This window comes from Phycodurus eques, chromosome 2, assembly GCF_024500275.1.
Source record: "Phycodurus eques isolate BA_2022a chromosome 2, UOR_Pequ_1.1, whole genome shotgun sequence".
Lineage (NCBI taxonomy): Eukaryota > Metazoa > Chordata > Actinopteri > Syngnathiformes > Syngnathidae > Phycodurus > Phycodurus eques.
Genome location: NC_084526.1, coordinates 44,486,085 through 44,506,878, shown reverse-complemented (window position 1 = coordinate 44,506,878; position 20,794 = coordinate 44,486,085). Strand labels below are relative to the sequence as shown.

The 20,794-nt window shown below is 44.7% G+C and overlaps 1 protein-coding gene across 1 annotated transcript in view; it reads right to left on the bottom strand.

Annotated features, from left to right (window-relative positions):
* otog (otogelin) overlaps positions 1 to 15,881 on the bottom strand; it is a 178,412-nt gene extending 162,531 nt beyond the window's left edge. The window contains 6 exon segments of the mRNA XM_061701282.1: positions 3,382 to 3,512; positions 11,793 to 12,001; positions 12,267 to 12,388; positions 14,198 to 14,352; positions 14,645 to 14,743; positions 15,805 to 15,881. Coding sequence (XP_061557266.1) covers positions 3,382 to 3,512; positions 11,793 to 12,001; positions 12,267 to 12,388; positions 14,198 to 14,352; positions 14,645 to 14,743; positions 15,805 to 15,814 — 726 coding nt within the window. The 5' untranslated portion in view covers positions 15,815 to 15,881.
* Positions 15,882 to 20,794: the final 4,913 nt, after the last annotated feature.

Below are 20,794 nucleotides of genomic sequence, written 5' to 3'. Positions count from 1 at the left end.
TCCAGCTGTACCACGGCTCCTCAGTCTCCAAGTAAGCTGCTCTATTCCTTGCCATCTTTCTGACCTTCGTGTTCCTCCTTGTCCTCAGTGTATCCTCCGTGTCCCTTGTATTCTCTGACTCAACAACCCGCCAGCGCATCTCAAGGACCATCCCCATTTCCCTTTCAATATGCTGTTCATCACAACCTTTCGGCCGCCACCTGCCCTTGGGTCCAGTCTCTATCCGATCGTAACAGAATACTCTGGCCAGCCACGGACCCAGCAACCACGAGGTGCTTAAACATGCACTCACCCTACAAGGCGCCCACATAGGGTGACAGGACGAAGCGCTTCAAGAAATCATGGAATCCTTACACTCCCTCACTCAACAAGTCTCCCTCCTCTCTTCGAAAATGCAAGCCGACCTTCCTCCTGTAAGTACTCCTGCCGAGCCCGCAGCCTCCGAGCCAGCCTCCCGTACAAAGAACCTCAGAGGACCTAGGTGCATGTAGTCTGTTCCTTCTTAATTGCTCCCTAGTTTTCAACCTTCAACCGTACAGTTATCCCACCGAACAATCCAAGGTCGCATTTGTCCCCGACCTCCTCCACAGTAAAGCAGCTAAATGGTCCACCTCGTTGTTGCACAACTCCTCCCCGGTACGCCAGTCGTTTGATTCTTTTGCCGCAGAACTTAAAAGGCCTTTGATCACCCTGTTCAGGGCAGAGAAGCCACCCGCCGCCTCCTTACGCTCACTCAGGGCGCATGTTCCGTAGCTGCTTATTCAATTGAGTTTACAATACTTGCGGGTGAATGCGGGTGGGATGACGCTCCCCTTAGGGGGATTTTCATTAACGGCCTTTTGGAACAGCTTAAAGACGGGCTCTCTTCTCTCGACGATCTCATAGCACTCACCATTCGTCTGGATAACATTCTGCAAGAGAGAGCACGAGAGGGGGTGGGGGGGGGGGGGTTTGCGAGCGCGTAAAATTACTTCCTCCGTGAGCACCCCGCCGTCAACATCTCACCTGCCTTCTGCACCACCTACTGCTCCTTCTTCACCCCCCACTGCACCTGATGAGCTCATGCAAATTGGTAACACCCGAGTAGACCCCCAGGAACGTCAGCGTCGCGTCATCCAGCCGCTGTGCATTTATTGCGGTCAATCAGGTCATTACATTGCCACATGCCCCCTGCGACAAAAGACCACGGCGCGCTCGGATCGTGGCGAGCCAAACCACCATTTCCTCTAGCTCTTCCTCCCGTATGACCGTTCCTGTTTGCAATCTAGGTTCCGCTCATAACACACCCATAGTAGCCCTAATAGATTCCGGTGCCGATGATAATTTCATTCACGAAGGTATAGCGCATCAGCTCCAACTCGCTCTCCAACCACTCCCGTCTCTCCGAAAAAAGTCACAGCCCTGGATGGCCGAGTCATATCACCTGTCACCCACCAAACAATATCATTAACTTGCTTATTTCCGGAAATCACAGCGAGAGCATTTATTTTCGTTATCCCTTCCCCTGAGACTCCATTAGTACTCTGGATTTCCTGGCTCAAACAACATAATCCCGCCATTGACTGGACACACTTCCATCACTGGATGGACAATCACTCCAATTCACACTGCCTGCTCTCTGCTATACCGCCCTCTGGAAACCCACCACCATCAGGCACACCAGTTGACATCTCCCGAGTCCCCGAAGAATATCATGATCTCTCTCCGGTGTTCAGTAGAGACCTGGCCATTTCTCTACCCACCCTGCTCTTGGGTCCAGTCTCCATCCGATTTTTGTTTGTGTTTGTAACAATCCTGTCACAAACAAAAATGTGGCCTGTGGGCTGAGGACAAGAAAAGGATTTTGAAAAGACATGCTACTCAACGATACACATGAGCGGGCAAAGATGATCCTATTTTCCAGGCGACTTCATAGTCACTGTCCAGCAGTGGTGTGCAGAGAGGGCCTTCAGAGCCTTAATGCTATATAAAGCACTGAACTGCCATTAGAACTTAATTAAATTATTCCATCTATCCATTTTACATACCACTTCTCCTCACTAGGGTCGCGGGGGTACTGGAGCCTAACCCAGCTATCTTTGGGCGAGAGGTGGGGTACACCCTGAACTGGTCGCCAGCCTATCACAGGGCACGTATCAACAACCAACCATTCAAATCCCATTCACACCTACGGGCAATTTAGAGTCTTCAATTAACCTATCATGCATGTTTTTGGGATGTGGGAGGAAACCCACGCAGGCACGTGGAGAACATGCAAACTCCACACAGGCTTGGCCCAGGATTTGAACCCCGGTCCTAAGACGTGTGAGGCAGATGTGCTAACCAGTCGCCCACCGGGCCGCCACTACTGTATATGTAGAATTTTTCTTTTGTCCAATGAGATTTCAGCTTCTACCTGTTGCCATGTAAATGTAATCTGCCAAAGACCTTCAAAATCCTGAATGCTGACATCAAACAAGTACAACACACACCATTCAACGTTCAAATGGTCTAACCAATTAGATTTTAGATTCACCACTCTGCGCCTTCACACAGGCTGAATCACGTTGGTGCTTTTCCCGTACTCTGATTGGTTCAGCTCAATAGTCCCCTGATTGGTTGAGCTGAATATGTGCGTGCGATAGAAGAGGATGATTTTGGACATGATTAAAAATTCATTTTCAAGGCAACTTTAAAAAAAAAAGGGTTAGGGTCAACCAACATATTACTGTCTGACTTGTTTTCAACCCAGAAAAGGATTTTGGGGCACTTTCAGAGCAGCATGTACAGTATGAGCGACCTTACCCAGACAGGCAGGAGATAAGTTGGGAGGCCTGCTGCGTCTCCATCAGGTGAGTACGACGTATTTTATTTAAGGTTTTAACGTCTTTGTCATGTTAATAGATACATATTGATTGTGAAGTGATATATAGAAGTTGTCGTATACACGACAACTTCTATACTGTAGAGGGTTAGAGGTGATGTATTGGAAGATAAAGGTAGCTGTTTCTTGCTTTAGTAATAATGGCATTCATCCACAAATATGGGGAATGCCTGTCTCTTCTTTTAATGCCACACATACTGTAGTTACACATTTGTAGGGTTTTTGTATGTTATTTTTGCAATGTTATGGCGTTATTAAGAGGTGGATTACCAGTAAGTCACTGAAGGCCCAGGTCCCAAACTCACCACCCACCACTGCTGTCCAGTATTTATTGTACTTAGCTTCATCATCATGTCAATGCATTTTAATTTGTATTTACCAAAGTGGGTAAAAGTAAATTGAGATTGAAAATTGTAGGGGAAGCGCGGGATGAGGAAGAATGGTTTTGTTTTGTTTTAACGTTTTGGGTTGTGTTTTGTTTTTTAGCCATGAAAGCAGTCTGTGCCAGAGACTCTTACCAGCAAGACCTGCACATCGACGGCTGTACAAGGTGAGGCGAAACCAGAAGGCACCATGGGACACCGTGCCTGGAGCGGCATGGTCTCCATCCAACTGTTTCCAAACATTTCTATTTCATGAGTCAGGAGCCCTGCAAGACACGCAGAAGTTGCCATGTTACCAAATTTGCTCATTACGATTTTCAATCAATATCACATTTAATTTCATTTCTTGGTATTTAAACCAGTCAACTAGGATTTGAGAGTGGGCTGATAACCAATAACATTTAATCACACAAAGATTTCGTATTGTTGGTCCTGATGCTGTATAATAGAAATCCAGATTACAACAGCAAGTCTTTAAAATATGCAATATGTCATGATTTGTTTAAACACGCTTTTCAATTGTTAATGTGTGCATGATATAACTTCAGGTGTTACGTTCTATTATGAATTCATTGAAAAATGTACTGGTGTTTTAGTTACTTCTTCTTTTCCTTTCAGCTGTCCCATTAGAGGTCACCACAGCGTGTCATCCTTTTTGATGCAAGCCTATCTCCTGCATCCTCCTCTCTAAAACCAACTGCCCTCATGTCTTCCCTCACTACCTCTATCAACTTTCTCTTTGGTCTTCCTCTAGCTCTCTTGCCTGGCAGCTCCATCCTCATCATCCTTCAAGCAACATACTCACTATTTCTCCTCTCCAAATAATGCATATGGTACTCTTTCTAGGCATGAAACTATACTGTGTAGCCTCAACGACTCTTTCCCATAACTTTGTTGTGTCGCTCATCAACTTTATTTCTCTGTAGTTCCCACAGCTCTGCACATCACCCTTGTTCTTAAAAATGGGCGCCAGCACACATTTCTTCCATTCCACAGGGATCTTCACACCAGCTAGAATTCTGTAGAACAAGCTGGTCAAAATCCCCACAGCCACCTCTCCCAGATGGTCCAGGAACAACTGCCTTTCCAATTTTCCTCCTCTTTAGTGCCTTTCTAACTTCCCCCTTACTAATCATTGCCACTTCCTGGTCCACCACACTTGCCTCTTCTTCTCTTCCTTCTCTTTCATTTTCATCATTCATCAACTCCTCAAAGTCTTCTTTCCATCGATCCACCACACTACTGGCACGAGTCAACACATATCCATCAGAATCAAAATCATTTTTATTTGCCAAGTATGTCAAAAACACACAAGGAATTTGTCTCCGGTAGTTAGCGCCGCTCTAGTACGACAACAGACAGTCAATTGACAGAGAATACCTTTGAGACATAAAGACTTTGTACCCCTCCTTGAGCCGTCATCTTATCGTGGTGGAGGGGTTTGTGTGTCCCAATGATCCTAGGAGCTAAGTTGTCTGGGGCTTTATGCCCTGGCAGGGTCACTAATGGCAAACAGGTCCTAGGTGAGGGACCAGACAAAGCACGGCTCAAAGAGCCCTTATGATGATGACAAAAAATGGACTCAGGTTTCCCTTGCCCGGACGGAGGGTCACCAGGGCCCCCCTCTGGAGCCAGGCCTGGAGGTGGGGCTCGAAGGCGAGCCCCTGGTGGCCGGGTCCCATTGGTGGCCGGGCACAGCCCAAAAGGGTAACGTAGCTCCCCCTTCCCACGGGCTCACCACCTGTGGGAGGGGCCATATGGGTCGGGTGCAGTGCGAGCTGGGTGGTGGCCGAAGCCGGGGACCTTGGAAATCCGATCCCTGGCCACAGAATCTGGCTCTCGGGACGTGGAATGTCACCTCTCTGGCAGGGAAGGAGCCCGAGCTGGTGTGTGAGGGCGAGAAGTTCTGACTAGATATAGTCGGACTCGCCGCCACGCACAGCTTGGTCTCTGGTACCAGTCCTCTCAAGAAGGGTTGGACTCTGGAGTTGCCCGCGTTGAGAGGCGCCGAGCAGGTGTGGGTATACTTATTGCTCCCGGCTCGGCGCCTGTACGTTGGGGTTCACCCCGGTGGACGAGAGGGTAGCCTCCCTCCGCCTTCGGGTGGGGGGGACGGATCCTGACTGTTGTTTGTGCCTATGCACCAAAGAGCAGTTCAGAGTACCCACCATTTTTGGAGTCCTTAGAGGGGGTGCTGAAGAGCGCTCCCACTGGGGGACTTCAATGCTCACGTGGGTAATGACAGTGAGACCTGGAAGGGCGTGATTGGGAGGAACGGCCCCCAAATCAGAACCCGAGCGGTGTTCTGTTATTGGACTTCTGTGCTCATCACGGCTTCTCCATAACGAACACCATGTTAAAGCATAAGGGTGTCCACACGTGCACTTGGCACCAGGACACCCTAGGTCACACTTCGATGATCGACTTTGTGGTCGTGTCATCGGACTTGCGGCTCCGATGGTGGGGGAAGATGCCGGTCCGACGTGGCAGGCCCAAACGTATTGTGAGAGTCTGCTGGGAACGTGTGGCGGAATCCCCTGTCAGAAGGAGTTTCAACTCCCACCTCCAACAGAAATTTACTCATGTTCCGGGGGAGGCGGGGGACATCGAGTCCGAGTGGACCATGTTCCGCGCCTCCATTGCTGAGGCGGCCGACCGGAGCTGTGGCCGTAAGGTGGTCGGTGCCTGTCGTGGCGGGAATCCCCGAACCCGTTGGTGGACACCAACGGTGAGGGATGCTGTCAAGCTGAAGAAGGAGTCATATGGGACTTTTTGGCCTGTGGGAATCCTGAGGCAGCTGATGGGTGCGGAATGCAGCTTTGGTGGTTGCTGAATCACAAACTCGGGCATGGGAGGAGTTCGGCGAGGCCATGGAGAAAGACTTCCGGACGGCTTCGAGGAAATTCTGGTCCACCAACCGGCGTCTCAGGAGGGGGAAGCAGTGCACCATCAACAGTGTGTATAGTGGGGATGGGGCGCTGTTGACCTCGACTCGGGACGTTGTGAGCCAGTGGGGAGAATACTTCGAAGACCTCCTCAATTCCACCGACATGCCTTCCCATGAGGGAGCAGAGTCTGGGTTTTCTGAGGTGGGCTCTCCTATCTCTGGAGTTGAGGTCACCGAGGTGGTTAAAAAGCTCCTCGAATGGCAAGTCCCCGGGGGTGGATGTGATTCGCCCGGAGTTCCTCAAGGCTCTGGATGTTGTGGGGCTGTGCTGGTTAACACGCCTCTGCAACATCGCGTGGACATCGGGGACAGTGCCTCTGGATTGTCAGACTGCGGTGGTGGTCCCCCTTTTTAAGAAGGGGGACCGGAGGGTGTGTTCCAACTACAGGGGGATCACACTCCTCAGCCTCCCTGGTAGGGTCTATTCAGGGGTGGTGGAGAGGGGGGTCCGTCGGGAAGTTGAATCACATATTCCTCCCGGACGCCTCCCTGGTGAGGTGTTCCGTGCACGTCCCACCGGGAGGAGACCCCGGGGACGACCCAGGACACGCTGGAGAGACTACTGGCCTGGGAATGCCTTGGGATCCCCCCGGAAGAGCTGGATGAAGTGGCTGGGGAGAGGGAACTCTGGGCGTCCCTGCTAAAGCTACTGCCCCCACGATCTGACCTCGGATAAGCGGTAGAACATGGATGGATGGATGGAAGACATTGTTAAAAAAAAGAAGAAGAAGAAAAAGTCACTGAGCAATAAAAGGGATTGCAGGTTTCTTCTGGGACTGGGATGATGGTGGAGCGTTTGAAACAGGATGGTACTTCGCACAGTTCCAGAGATCTATTGAACATCTGTGTGAAGACTGGCGCGAGCTGGTCCGCGCAGACTTTGAAGCAGGATGGGGACACAAGGTCTGGGTCTGCCGCTTCGTTAATCTTTTTTTGTTTGAAGATGCATCTCACATCTTGTTCGTGGATGGTTAACGCAGAAGTCAGAGGTGTGATTGTGGTCGGTGGTGCGGCTGGGTAGGTGTGGGGTCGGAAAGTGTCCTTTTCAAACCTTGCAGTAGAAGGTGTTCAAATCGTCGGCTAGTCTTTTATCATTCTCAGCTTGGGGGGTTGGTTGCTTGTAATTGGTTTGCGATTGTAATGCATGCCAGACTGATTTAGAGTCGTTAGTGCTAAACTGTTTTTCTAACTTTACTGCATAGTTTGTCTTTGCCATGTTAATTTATTTAGTCAGCTAGTTTCTAGCGTGATTATATAGGGCCCTATCCCCACTTCGATATGCACCACCTTTAGCCTGTGAAGATCCTTATGTTTGGCAGTGAACCACGGTTTGTTGTTATTGACGTGCGAAATGACTTAGTTGGTACACACACCTCTTCACAGAAACTGATATAGGATGTGACAATGTCTGTATAGTCATCCAGGCTGCCAGCTGAATTTTCAAAGACACTCCAGTCTTGACAGCTTTGAAGTTCTATCTTTGCTTCGTTGGTCCCCTTTTTCACTGTTTTCGCCGTAGGCTTCTCACGTTTAAGTTATTGCCTGTATGTTGGTATTAAGTGAATTAAGCAGTGATCAGACGAGCCCAGAGCTGCGCGAGGTATAGCACGGTATGCGTTATTTAGCGTAGTATAGCAGTGGTCTAAAATGTTATTTTCCCTGGTAGGACTTTCAATCTGCTGATTGTATTTAGTTTGTGGTTGAGTTTAGCTTTCATTTACTTGTTCAGCGAGCATTAGCAGTGCTGCATTTGTGTTAGTTTGGGGCGGAATGTAAACACCGGAGAAAATGAAAGATGTGAACTTACGAGGCGAGTAGAATGGCTTACAGTTAAAAAACAGTGACTCTAAATGCGTGCTGCAGTGTTTGCTGGCCTCCGTGACGTCCGTACATCAATCTTTGTTGATAAAAGCATATCTCGCCGCCTTTTGCTTTCCCCGATAACGCCATGATGCGGTCTGCCCGGTGAAGAAGGAAGCCGGAAAGCATTACGGCGCCATCAGAGACACCCTCACAAAGCCATGTCTCCGTAAAGCACAGGGGGGGCGGAACGTCCAAAGTCTTTACTGGTCTTTGTCAGAAGATGAAACTCATCGCTTTTGTTGGGTAGGGAGCGCAGATTCGTGAGGTGGATCGACGGAAACACCAATCTGTATCCTCTCTCACGGAGTTTCCCTTGGATGACGGCGCACTTCCCCTTTCTCCTCCTCCGTCTCCATGCACCATAGACTGCAGTCGCCCCCGGTGAGTAACTCGGGGGAAAAACTGAGCGGATTTGCGAAAGTTGGTGTAAGAAAGTCCGGGGTAGACTCCCTGATGTTTAGCAAGTCTTCCCTTGTGTAAAAGAGTCGCGTAATGTCTCCAAAGACGAACAAAAAACACAAAAACATAGACAATAGTAGAGAGCACGGTGAGGGAGTTGTGGGCGTACTCAATCCATGGGAGGAATGAGCTCCAGAAGGTGGGGTTGCATGCGGCAACGCTGCGAAGGGCCGATTCCAGGGACTGATTTGCCCACTCCGTCTGGTAGCTTGGGGAGAGTAATGTAATGGACGTACTTAGAAAATCGATCGATAATGGTGAAAATGACAGAGTTACCTTCAGGGAGGGCCGGTAACGAAGTCCAAGGCGATGTGGGACCAAGGGCGGCTCGGGATAGGTAAGGGGCACAGCAGACCAGCTGGGCGCAGGTGTGAAGTCTTCCCTCGGGCACAGATGAAGCAGGCTTGGACGAACCTCCGGGTGTCTTTCACCAGGCTAGGCCACCAGAAGTGTTGTTGTATAAATTGGATTGTGCGGGTGATACCGGCCCACTGGAGAACATCAGAACATGCCAAGCTGGTTAGGAGGTCCAGTCTTGGGATCCGGTTGGGTCGCTTGAGCATGTTTGACAATCTGCTCGATTTTCCAATTGGCTGCCCCAACGAAGCAGGAGGAAGGGAGGATGGTCTTGTGTTCTGCAGGGCTGGAGGGGGGTGAGAACATGGGAGACATAGCGTCTGGTTTGCTGTTGCGAGATCCAGGAAGGAAGGAGAGGCTGAAATTAAATCGGCTCAAGAAGAGGGCCCAGCGAGCTTGTCGGGGGTTAAGGCGTTTGGCGGAACGGAGGTAGGCAAGGTTCTTGTGATCAGTCCAAATGATAAATGGTAAATCAGTCCCCTCCAGCCAGTGCCTCCACTCCTCCAATGCCCAGATGATGGCCAACAGCTCTCGTTTGCCAATGTCGTAGTTCCCTTCAGTGAGGGATAGACAACGAGAAAAGAAAGCACAGGGATGAAGCTTTGGGAAGAGGGGTCCCGCTGCAAGAGAATGGCTCCTGCCTCTGTGTCCGAGGCGTCAACTCCACCACGAACTGGAGGAGGGGTCGGGGTGTCGTAGGATGGGAGCACTGGTGAAAAGGGTCTTAAGTTGGTGGAAGGCTTGGGATGCTACCGGGGTCCACTGAAACAGAGAGCTGGTGGAGGTAAGGCTAGTGAGGAATTTTTAGAAACTTTACTGTAATTGCGGCTAAAGCGGCAGTAGAAGTTGAACGTTGTAGTTCTTTGCGGTTGGTGGGAGTGGGCCAGTTAACGACTGCTTGCATCTTGGCAGGGTCTGGATGCAATTGTCCTTTGGCAATGATTGACTGCGGTGTTCTTCGGGGGAGCTGGAGAAATATGAGGGTGTCCAAGTAAACAAAAACAAACCAGTTCAACATAGCGTGGAGGACATCATTGATGAAGGTTTGAAAGACAGCAGGGGCGTTGGTTAATCCGAACGGCATGACCAGGTATTCGAAGTGTCCGAGGGGGGTATTGAAAGCAGTTTTCCATTCATCCCACTCTCTGATACGGATGAGATGGTAGGCATTTCGTGGGTCCAATTTGGTGAATATCTGGGTGTCACAGAGGGGTTCAAATGAGGGGTCGTGGTGATTTATTTTTAACGGTGATGTCATTGAGTCCATGGTAATCGATGCAGGGGTGGAGAGTGGTATCTCTCTTCTCAACGAAGAAGAAGCCGGCCCCTACTGGAGACGAGGAAGGTCAAATGAGTCCCGAAGCCAGAGAGCCACGGATATAGTCCTCCATAGCCTTTTTCTCAGGGCGGGAAAAGTTGGAAAGTCGGCTGGACGGAAGAGGTGCTCCCGGCAGAAGATTCATTGCACAGTCATAAAGGTGGTGGGCGAGAGGGACGCAATGCGCCACCCAAGCTCCAACAACAGAACTGCAGGGACAGACCATGACATCGGCGTCCTTTGCACAAGGGTCATTGCAGCGGACTATTGTTCTCTTAATCATTTCAAACTGCTCTAATTGCTAGAGGACTCTGCATCTTTTGCACAACTGTCAAAAAGGAAAAAAAAAATTGTACCGGCATTACCTCATTACTGGCAACCTTTTATTGCTCAGTGAGTTTTTTTTATTTTGTATTTTTATGTCTTTATGTCTCAAATGTTCTCCCCGTGCCTGGGTGGTTTTTCTCCGGGCACTCCGGTTTCCTCCCATATCCCAAAAACATGCGTGGTAGGTTGATTGAAGACTCTAAATTGCCCGTAGGTGTGAATGTGAGTGCGAATAGTTGTTTTTTTCTATGTGCCCTGCGATTGGCTGGCAACCGGTTCAGCGTGTACCCCGCCTCCCGCCTGAAGATAGCTGGGATAGGCTCCGGCAGCCCACGACCCTAGTTAGTTAGTGAGTGAGTGAGTGAGTGAGTGAGTGAGTGAGTGAGTGAGTGAGTGGATGAGTGGATGGATGGATGGATGGATGGATGGATGGATGTGAGTGAGTGAGTGGATGGATGGATGGATGGATGTCTCAAAAGTATTCCCTGTCAATTGACTGTATGGTGTCGTACAAGAGCGGCTGCAACTACCGGAGACAAATTCCTTGTGTGTTTTTGACATACTTGGCAAATAAAGATGATTCTGATTCTGCTTCTACCTCCACTCTTGTAGGTCACCCAATGGGTCAGCCTATGTTCCTGCCTCTTCTGTAAGAAAGTGTTCACTACAGCCTGTCCCTCCAAGTTCCTTTCCTGGATGATGAACTTACCCATCACTTCTTCATCACCCTTTTCTTTCACCAACATTTCCATTATAATCTGCACCAATCACGACTCTCTGTCTGCGATGCTCAGAACTACTTCGTCTAGCTCCTACCAGAATTTCTCTTTCACTTCTAGGTCACATCCTACCTGTGGGGCATAGCCACTAATCACATTATACATAACACCCTCAATTTCAATTTTCAGCCTTATCATTCGATCTGATACTCTTTTCACCTCCAAGACATTATTAGCTAACACTTCCTTTAGAATAACCCCTACTCCATTTCTCTTCCTATCTACACCATGGTAAAATAAATTAGACTCCTTCCCCTCAACTGCAAGCCTTACTGCCTTCCCACCTGCTCTCCTGGACACACAACACCTTTCTCCTAATCATCATGTCAACCAACTCCTGAGCTTGTCCTGTCATAGTCCCAACATTTAAAGTCCCCACATTCAGTTCTAGGCTCTGGTGTTTTGGTTACTCATCAATTCAAAAGCAAAAATAATCCACTTATGATCTCCAAAGAATGAAATAACTTTTGACTGCTCCCTAACAAATTGACATTACCATAGCTGGTCCTGAGGTCATCTTGTATATCTGCGTTGAAGTTCCCACACAGGCCACAGGTTCTGCCCACAAATTCTGGGCTGAGTTTAATGTAGACTGAGCCACTGTGACCCTCCCAGGCCAGCGTGAAGCCTTGTCTCTGTGTAACCAACACGTACTGGGAGATCTGCTTCAGATGCAGGTCATGGATGTGTTGTGGAAGCTGCAAACTGGACAGAGGAAAAAAATATTACTTTTTTTAAAAAAGTGACACAAAATAAATTTGTATTTAAATAAAATGTAGCTACTGCTTTTTTTTATTTTATAAAGTGTAACTCATTTCTCTTCCCACCCAAAAGAAATCAAATAAAATGTTAAATGTTACAAATGAATCCATACACATGAATTCAGCAAATTAATAACTGCTGCTGTAATAATTATAAAATAATGCCCTAAAAAAAGAATGGTTTTTTTTCATCTTTTTTAACTCCTAACCTTTGCCCATTTAATGTCACGTTAGTGGCATGTAACTGGATTTCACCCTCCCGCGGAAGAAAGAGGCTGACTGAGCGCTGGCAGTTGTAAGGCTCAGAGCCACAGCCTGGGTCATTGTGCACCTGCAAAGAGAAGATGTTTTGCAACATAAAAATTGCCCTTATTGAAACAGATACCATTGGAGAATGATGAAATTCTATTCACATTTTGGTTTTTTTATACTCATTTATCTTCAGCTAGAGTTGTATTATTGTGTGATTATTATACAGTATGTTTTTGATGTTGATGTTGTTGATGAGTTAATGATTATTTGCTAAAAACAATCAAGTTTATCAGTTTGAACATGAAATATCTTGTCCTTGTAGTGTATTCAATTAAATATAGGTTGAACATGATTCACAAATCATTGCATTCTGTTTTTATTTGTTTAACGCAACGTCCCAACTACATTGAATTGGGGTTGTATATGAGTGACACAGCAAAGGGTCTGAATACTTATGGCTGTGTGATATTTCAGTTTTTCCAAAAATGTCAACAATTTTTTTTCCGTCAATATGGTGTGCTGTGTGTACATTAATGAGGAAAAAATTAACTTAAATGATTTTAACAATGGCTGCAATATAACAAAGAGTGAAAAACTTAAGGAGGTCTGAAAACTTTCTGTACCCAATGTAACAGACAAACCTCGACTAAACTAGACTAGACCTAAGTAACTCTCTTTAGGTGTCATTGTCGCCCATTACCCAAAGATGGAACCGGTTCGTTGAAGAGAAACAACTGCAGGCCAGGGCTCCCCAGAATTACTATTACTACTACATTCTGTGCAATTGTGTGAATGCTGAAAGTGTTATTCAGTTATTTGAAACATTTTACTTTATTCTTCTTTTGATATTTTATTCATCTCACTTTTTTGGCGTGCTATTACTTCCACATTTTTCATCCGAATCACACCCTTCCAGCTTCAACAGCTCACAAATTCACTGCTTTTCTCATTCAAAAATTACCCACATTTTCACCCAAAAATTCCCAATTCATTCCCAATGAGACATTCCACAAAATAATTCATTTGAAACATTCAATTCATTCAAAACTTCATTAAAACACCCCCATTCTCCAAATTCCCATATTACCCACTTTTCCCCCACGTTTTCCTACATAGACAAATTCTATTTTATTCCCTCCTGCTTCCACATTTCTTGACCAATTGAAACCGTTCCAACGACAAAATATCTTCCACATTCCCCAAATTCTACACTTTTCCCCATTACAATACCCACATTTGTCCCACATTAAAACAAACTCCACATTATTCCCTTCTGCTTTCACATTTCTCGACCAATTCAAACCGTTCCAACGACAAAATATTTTCAACATTCCAAAAACTCCCACACGTCAAAACTTCAATTTTCACCAAATTTTCCACCATTATGACTGACAAGATTCCCGTATTATTACATATTTTACGCTTCCCTCCTCCTGTAACATTTCTCGACAGATTCAAACCATTCCAACTTCAAAACTGTTCCGCCTATTCTACGTCATTTCATATCATTCAATATCATTCCTAATCATTCCACGTTTCAGCATTTCAGCATTCACACGTAATTTCTCCAGAAGTCAGTTGTAAATTTTGTTTTTAAAAAAAAGAATTTTCTTGTTGTTTCTTTGCTTATGTGTCAAAATATTGCTTCGCAAAATAAATTTTGAGTGCAAATGATTGTCTATCTCTAGATGGCATGCCTGAACTGGAATAGCTAATGGAAAATGGATCAATGTCATTTGATGGTAGTTACTGTATGTACCAACATCAAAAGGCAGCAATAATTTGACTACATTTAGATTTTTTTTAATCATTTAGATTATTCATCTTAAAATGTAAGGGGGGAAATTTATATCACAAAATGGATACTTTCTTCATGTTCATAACTCACCTGGACAACAATGACCTGAGTGTTTTTCTCACAGTCTTTCAGCAGTGTGTACGTGCATCGGCCAGGAAAGTAGTAGTAGAGGCCATCAAAGGTCTCAAAGTTGTATTGACCCCATGTCCTGCATGTCATCTCCCTCTCAAAGCCAAGATTTGGAACTGAGCACACAAAACAATACATTGGAGACTGTATTAGGAATTTTGTGCTAAAGAAGAGAAAGAGTGATAAAATAATTCTTCAGGTGATGACAAAACATGAGTATCAAACACTGAAAAATCTTTTTTCAATACCCAATGTTGTTGTTACCGGCAAGCAACATGTTGGGGTCCAAAGAGTACCCATACAATGGCGTCTAAATAAATGTGTAAGATCACCTGATTTGACCAACAATTATTGTATTAAATCCCCCTCAGTCAAAGTTTGAGCATGAACTTTTAAAATTAGATTTACCTGTCTGACACCTGTTTCCAGTGGCCTGAAATAGGCTGCAGTCACATGACTTGGACTGAGTGCACCAACCACCGTTCAGGCATCGAAAGGAACATGACTCTACAAAAAACAAGAAAGTAGTTACAGTACACTTGATGATCTGGCAATGCTTTTTAAATCACATCTGATAACACTTCTTTAAAATAAAAAAATGTATACAAAGACTATCCATTCATTTATTTTCTATAGTGCATGTCCTCAATAAGGTGCTGATCTCTCCTGACTTTGGTTACACCCTTCCCTGGACAACAAGCAACCGCAGGTACACTGAGACAAAAAAAAACAATCACACTCACACCTATGTACGATTTAGTCTTCAATTAACCTAACATGCATGTTTTGGAATGTGGGAGAAAGCTGAAGTACATATGGAATATCCAATTTTGGGGAGAACATGCAAACTAGCCAAAATTCTAACCCCCAACCTCGGAACTGTTCGGCAGACATGTTAACCATTAGTCCAGCATGCTGCCTAATTCTCCGAATGTGCACAGCCAAGCTTCAAGACTTTCAAATTCAGAACTCCCCATCTGCCCTTTGGAGCAGTGGGGCCCCTACATCCCCAAACATCACACAATGGCTCCTCATACAGGCTGTACTTGTGTGTGATGTGGCTGAGTGAGCCCACTCTGCAGATGGTTATCCTAGGGTGAGGGGGATACAACAGATTCTTTTTTCAGTGTTTAGAATTACACATTTCAGAAATTTACATTTTTCATTAAGTGTAGGGATGGGAATTCTAGAGACAGACAGCATTTTCCACTTCATGTTTTAAATTCTTAATTAACATATATATATGTTTTGGACACTGCTATTGGCTGGCAACCAGTTCAGGGTGTACCCCGCCTCCTGCCCGAAGATAGCTGGGATAGGCTCCAGCACGCCCGCGACCCGCGTGAGGATAAGCGGCTCAGAAGATAGATGGCTGGATGGATGGATGGATGGATGGATGGATGGGTTGGGTGGGTGGGTGGGTGGATGTTTTGGACAGTGAGGTAGTGAGTGCCAAGGAGGAAGCCCACAATTGCAAACCCCACACAGAAAAACTTGAGTTAAGACAGATTTCTACCATCGACTGCATACATTCAGTCTCGCATTTATGCAAGTAAGTGAAAAGGTACCTGAAATCATATGAAACCGTAGGACTTCTTTTGCCTTTCTGGTGAAAACTGAAATATTAAGGGGGCGTTCATCTTGCGAGAAGACTCTGCTTCCAGGGTTTCCAGTTGTATTAGTTGATAATTGGCTTGATGGTTTTACAGAGTCAATCTGGGATTTGTCAGAAGATGATGAACTTGACAGTGGCTTGGGATAGGTGGTCAATGTGTTTGGCGCTTGTGAGATGTTAATGCACTGATTGGCTGTTTCGCAAATAGTCAGAGAAGCTACTGACTGGTCGACTGGGGGTGACTGGCTTGTTTGTATCATTGTTGGAGTAGATGAGCTAATTGATGATTTGCTGACTAGTGCTGTGTGCGATGATGTTATAGTGCTGCCTGATTGGCTGGCTGAGGCTACAGTGGTTGGCGATTGGCTGTTGAGCACTGTCTGTGTTGGAGATGGCTTAGACATTGCTGAGGTGGTTAAGGATTGTTTGAATGGTGCTTTGGTGGTTGCCACCGCGCTGGATACTGTTGTTCTATTTGGTGCCTGTAGGTGCTTGGATTGTTCAGTTCTTGTACTGGATGGTACGATTGTTGAAGATTTTGTAAAGTTAGACTCCAATCTTCTTCGTGAGATGAAGGATGTCTTCAACGAGTCATTTGAGGTCATATCGGATGTGATGTTTTGACTGATCAGAGACTCCATGGAGGATAATGTATGATCAGCTAATGGATCATCTGTTGATTGAAGTTCCTAAAAGATAGGAAATTGACACTTTATTTGCTTTTTGGTCAACTGTAACAACCAGCGAACCCAAAAAATGAAACCTGATCCTGAAACTATTTGGCAACATTAGCTAGGAATCCATTGATTTCATAAATGTATTCATACAGACAGCTCCAATATGCAAGAAATGCAAAGATATCACCGCAAATACACTAATACAGAGTCTAACACTAAATGCAGTCAATGTGTTAAATTTAGAATATTTCCATTATACAGCAAATAAATGCACAAGTCAGCATTAATTTTTACGTAAAACAAGCCACATAACAAACTTCAAATCTTTCTTTTCAGTAGACAAAAAAGATACTTCTGGACTTGAGGCTCCGTGGATACCTGAGCTCTAAAACCAAGGTTTTCATCTCAAACAGCAGGAACAAAAAGTACTGGGGGGGTGTGGGGGTTCTCTATACGATGAATTATTAATTAAGATTCAACAACCGAAACTGAGCGTTAAATGACAACTCATCACAGTGAAACTGACCCAGATGTCAAAGATTGAACAACCACCATAACGTAAAACAACAAAGGTTTTGTTGATCTAACGTGAGATAGAGCTGCTCTATGCATCTGTGACCTGTGAACTGTGCAACTCGTCGTTTTGTTCCTTTTTATAGCTTCCGCAGTTTGAACAAGATTCTCACGCTTTTCTGAGCCAGAGGAGAGTTGGACAAAAGGAACAAGCGCATTGGGGCTAATAGAGGATCTGATAGTGAGGCAACAGAGGAGCTACTGTATATTCCAACTGGGAATTTCTCACGTCTGTTCCTATAGAATGAATGCTAGGCTTTGTGAAATTTTCCAGTGTAGCTGAACATAATGAAAGCAATGTTTTGAGTCATATGCTTATGAGTGATAATTGTTTGAATTTCTAAATCAAATCTGAGTCTTTGCGCATGAGTGTCTGTGTGTGTGTGTATCTATATAAAAAATATAAAACGAAAGTGACCAAGTTCATATTTTAGGTGAACTGAACCTCTGCCTGATGAACGTTATTGAGAACACGCTCATTCTGGCGTCTGTAACTGGTTTTCGAACAAAAGTTCCAAGAGTTTGGGCCTCATCCGAACACACTATATACAAGCCTTCAAATGTCGGAGGATGAACGCTGCATTTGGTAACCGATTTAGGGCGGCCGGCATTAACGTTTACACGGGCAAGGCTCGCTTACCGACACTCCGTGAATGGGAGAGAATGCATTCTTTGTTCCGAAAATTGTGTTTGTATAAGAATGCTTGAGTTAAAACACTGTACGATCACACTGTCAAAATATAGAATGTATTTTGTTTTGGAATATAAGAGTAGCTAAGATCAAATATTTTGTTAATATAGTCAGCTATAGCTGCTAGAAATGCAAATGCCTTTCACCATCGTTCCTGTCATACTGTGTTATGTGTTTTTGTTTGCACATTAAGGACAAAGGTAATTAATTCCACATTTTAAAAGGTTTTTCCTCATGTTTTTGAGATTGTAGGGTGAAAGCCTTAGCTGGCTACTAGTGTGGACTGAATGGGGAAATGAAATCCTATTATTCTGAGGGTAATGGCCTGTCAGCAACATATTGAGAAAAAAAAACTAAAATAAAGAACTATGAACTAGTTAATTTATGGAATAGTGAAACGAACTTTGAATCAGTTCACTTAGAAAATGAACTTTCCCAACACTGAGTATCTATGTGTGTGTATACAATATATATATATATATATATATATATATATATATATATACATATATGTGGAGAGAGAGCGAGTGAGTGAGTTTGTTTTGAAGAGGTCTAATATTACTTTCGACAACAACAACAAAACAGTCAAAAACCAAACTAATGTTTTGGTTTGAGTAATCAAGATTTTTTACACGCTGCTCTCTGAACCCAGCAAGGATGGTGAATGTTGCTGCCTACCTGACTTCCCTGGGAAATGGCGTCCCATTTCTTTTGCTTTATCCTGGTGGTGTGGCTGTTAGGAGAAAGAACAAGGACAGGTCTGTTCCTTTGGTTCCTTTGGCTGCTTTCCCCCGCGAGCCCCCCCATCAACCAAACCACCAGAAAACCAAACTGTCCAACAAGGGAATAACCAACATCTGCCTGCCTACTTCTTGCAAAAAGCCACATCAAAATATTGCCAGTTGCACCTGCAAATATAAAGTGTAATATATATAGTTTGTATATACTTTGTAAAAAGAGCAAGGTGAGTAGAAATTTTGCAGTTTAGCATTTTAATGAAAAAAAGTGAGTTCAAGACTGTTGTTCAATAGCAGGCAACTACTATACAGGTAAGTATAATAAATTTAGCAAGTAGGACAATATTACTTTTTTAAATAAACAAATAGAATGCAAATGACAAAGACCATAGAGGAAAAGATTTCTTTTTAACGACTTACTTATTAAATTCATCCGAGTTAGAATCGTCCACTTCCACATGATTCCTTGATAGTTGTACTGAAATCGAGGTAAATACATAAATATTAAGAGCAATAATATTGTTTACAAATACAGGATGCGAAAGCAAACAAATATATCATACATATCACCACCTAGTTTTTTTCCTTGTTGAAGTTACATCACAAAGTTTTTTCAACATTTTTCAACTCACCTTGATAAATTAGGATAACATATACAAATAAAAAGTGCAAAAGCCTTTTCCAGCTCGGTCCTAAGTGGAAATCCATTTGTGTTTTGCAGTTCCTTAATCAGTCCGGTTTATACAGCATCACCTGGTGAAAACCTTCTGGCTGGACTCCCACTGCTGCCTGCTCTGCTCCATCGGGCTCATCCTCGAGGCGTTTGCTGCGCACCTCAAGAGCCTGGCCATTAGCATAAAATATGCATAGGTAGGTGAATTGGGGGGCGGGGCGAAACCAGTAAGATTTGTCCAAACACTCCACTGTGGAGAGCCTAGCACATGATGTCAGTATAACTGACATATTATCAAAAGTAAGACGGATCAGATGCAGAGGAAACCGGTTACTGCTTGATCGCAGCCTCCAAGACAGATCCACACAGATATGGCACTTGCTGGAATGCTGTCTTGACACCACATATGTTCAATTCATGGGGACATTTTACAGGCAAATACAGGGTTGTTCTATGGGTTCCCCAGGAGCCAACCTTTACATGGAGGACATGGAAAGAAGGGCTCTGGCCTCCTTTAAGGGAATCAGAATCAGAATCAGAATCATCTTTATTTGCCAAGTATGTCCAAAACACACAAGGAATTGGAGCCGCTCTAGTACAACAAACAGTCAATTTACAGAACACTTTGGGGACATAAAGACATTGACAAAAAACAATTGTGCAAAAAGATGCCGAGTCCTCTAGCACTTAGAGCAGTTCGAACGACTAATATTGCGATAGTCCGGTGCAATGAGCATTGTGCAAAGGGCGCTGAGACTTCAAGGAGTGTATGCGGTTTAAAGTGACGAGTAGTGCGATCATCTGGGACAATGTCGGTTGTGCAAATGTTACAGATAGTCCTCAATCCGTGTGCAAATGGAGCAGATGCTACTCTGGCATGAGTGGCCAGTATATGCAAATAGTGCAGCGTGGCGAGACAACTACAGTGAGTGCACGAGTCATACATAATTGGCCCCACAGAAATGTGACAACGAACTCAAGTCAAAAAATTGCCAGCTTGTTGTAATGGAATTATAGGTTAGGTGTTTAAGAAGTTAAGAAGAACAACTCCAAATTCTGTTGATTATTTTTTTATTCAGAGATGAACATTATTTCTAATTGAATACAGAAATCTGAGAATATTTTCTGAGTAGCACAAGTTAAATTAAACGTCTCTCAACGATTTATAGATTATCAAAATGGTCTCAGAATAATTTAATAATCGATCAGTTGTTAATTCATCGATTAATTTTCCAACCAGCCCACGGGCAAAAGAGAAAGAACAAAAGCTGCTCATTTATGAAAAGTACATCTTGTTCCAGCAGGGACAAGACCAAGGTGGATGAGATAGAAAACAGTGACAGACAAAACAATACTCGATCTGAGAAACTCAAACGGGTCTTCAACCAACGTAACATTCCAGTCCACTTTAAGCCTGCTATCACCCTGAGCAGAGGCGATGCTGGACCGAAGTTAACTTTTATCGGAAGGTGGCTACACTTGAGAAACTCAGAGTTCTAGACTTCCAGAGGTTTTTGTTCCAAACCCAGTCAAACAAAACAATGATGCAAGGGGTGAATTTTAGAGAAAATTTAATAATAAAAAGGGATTTC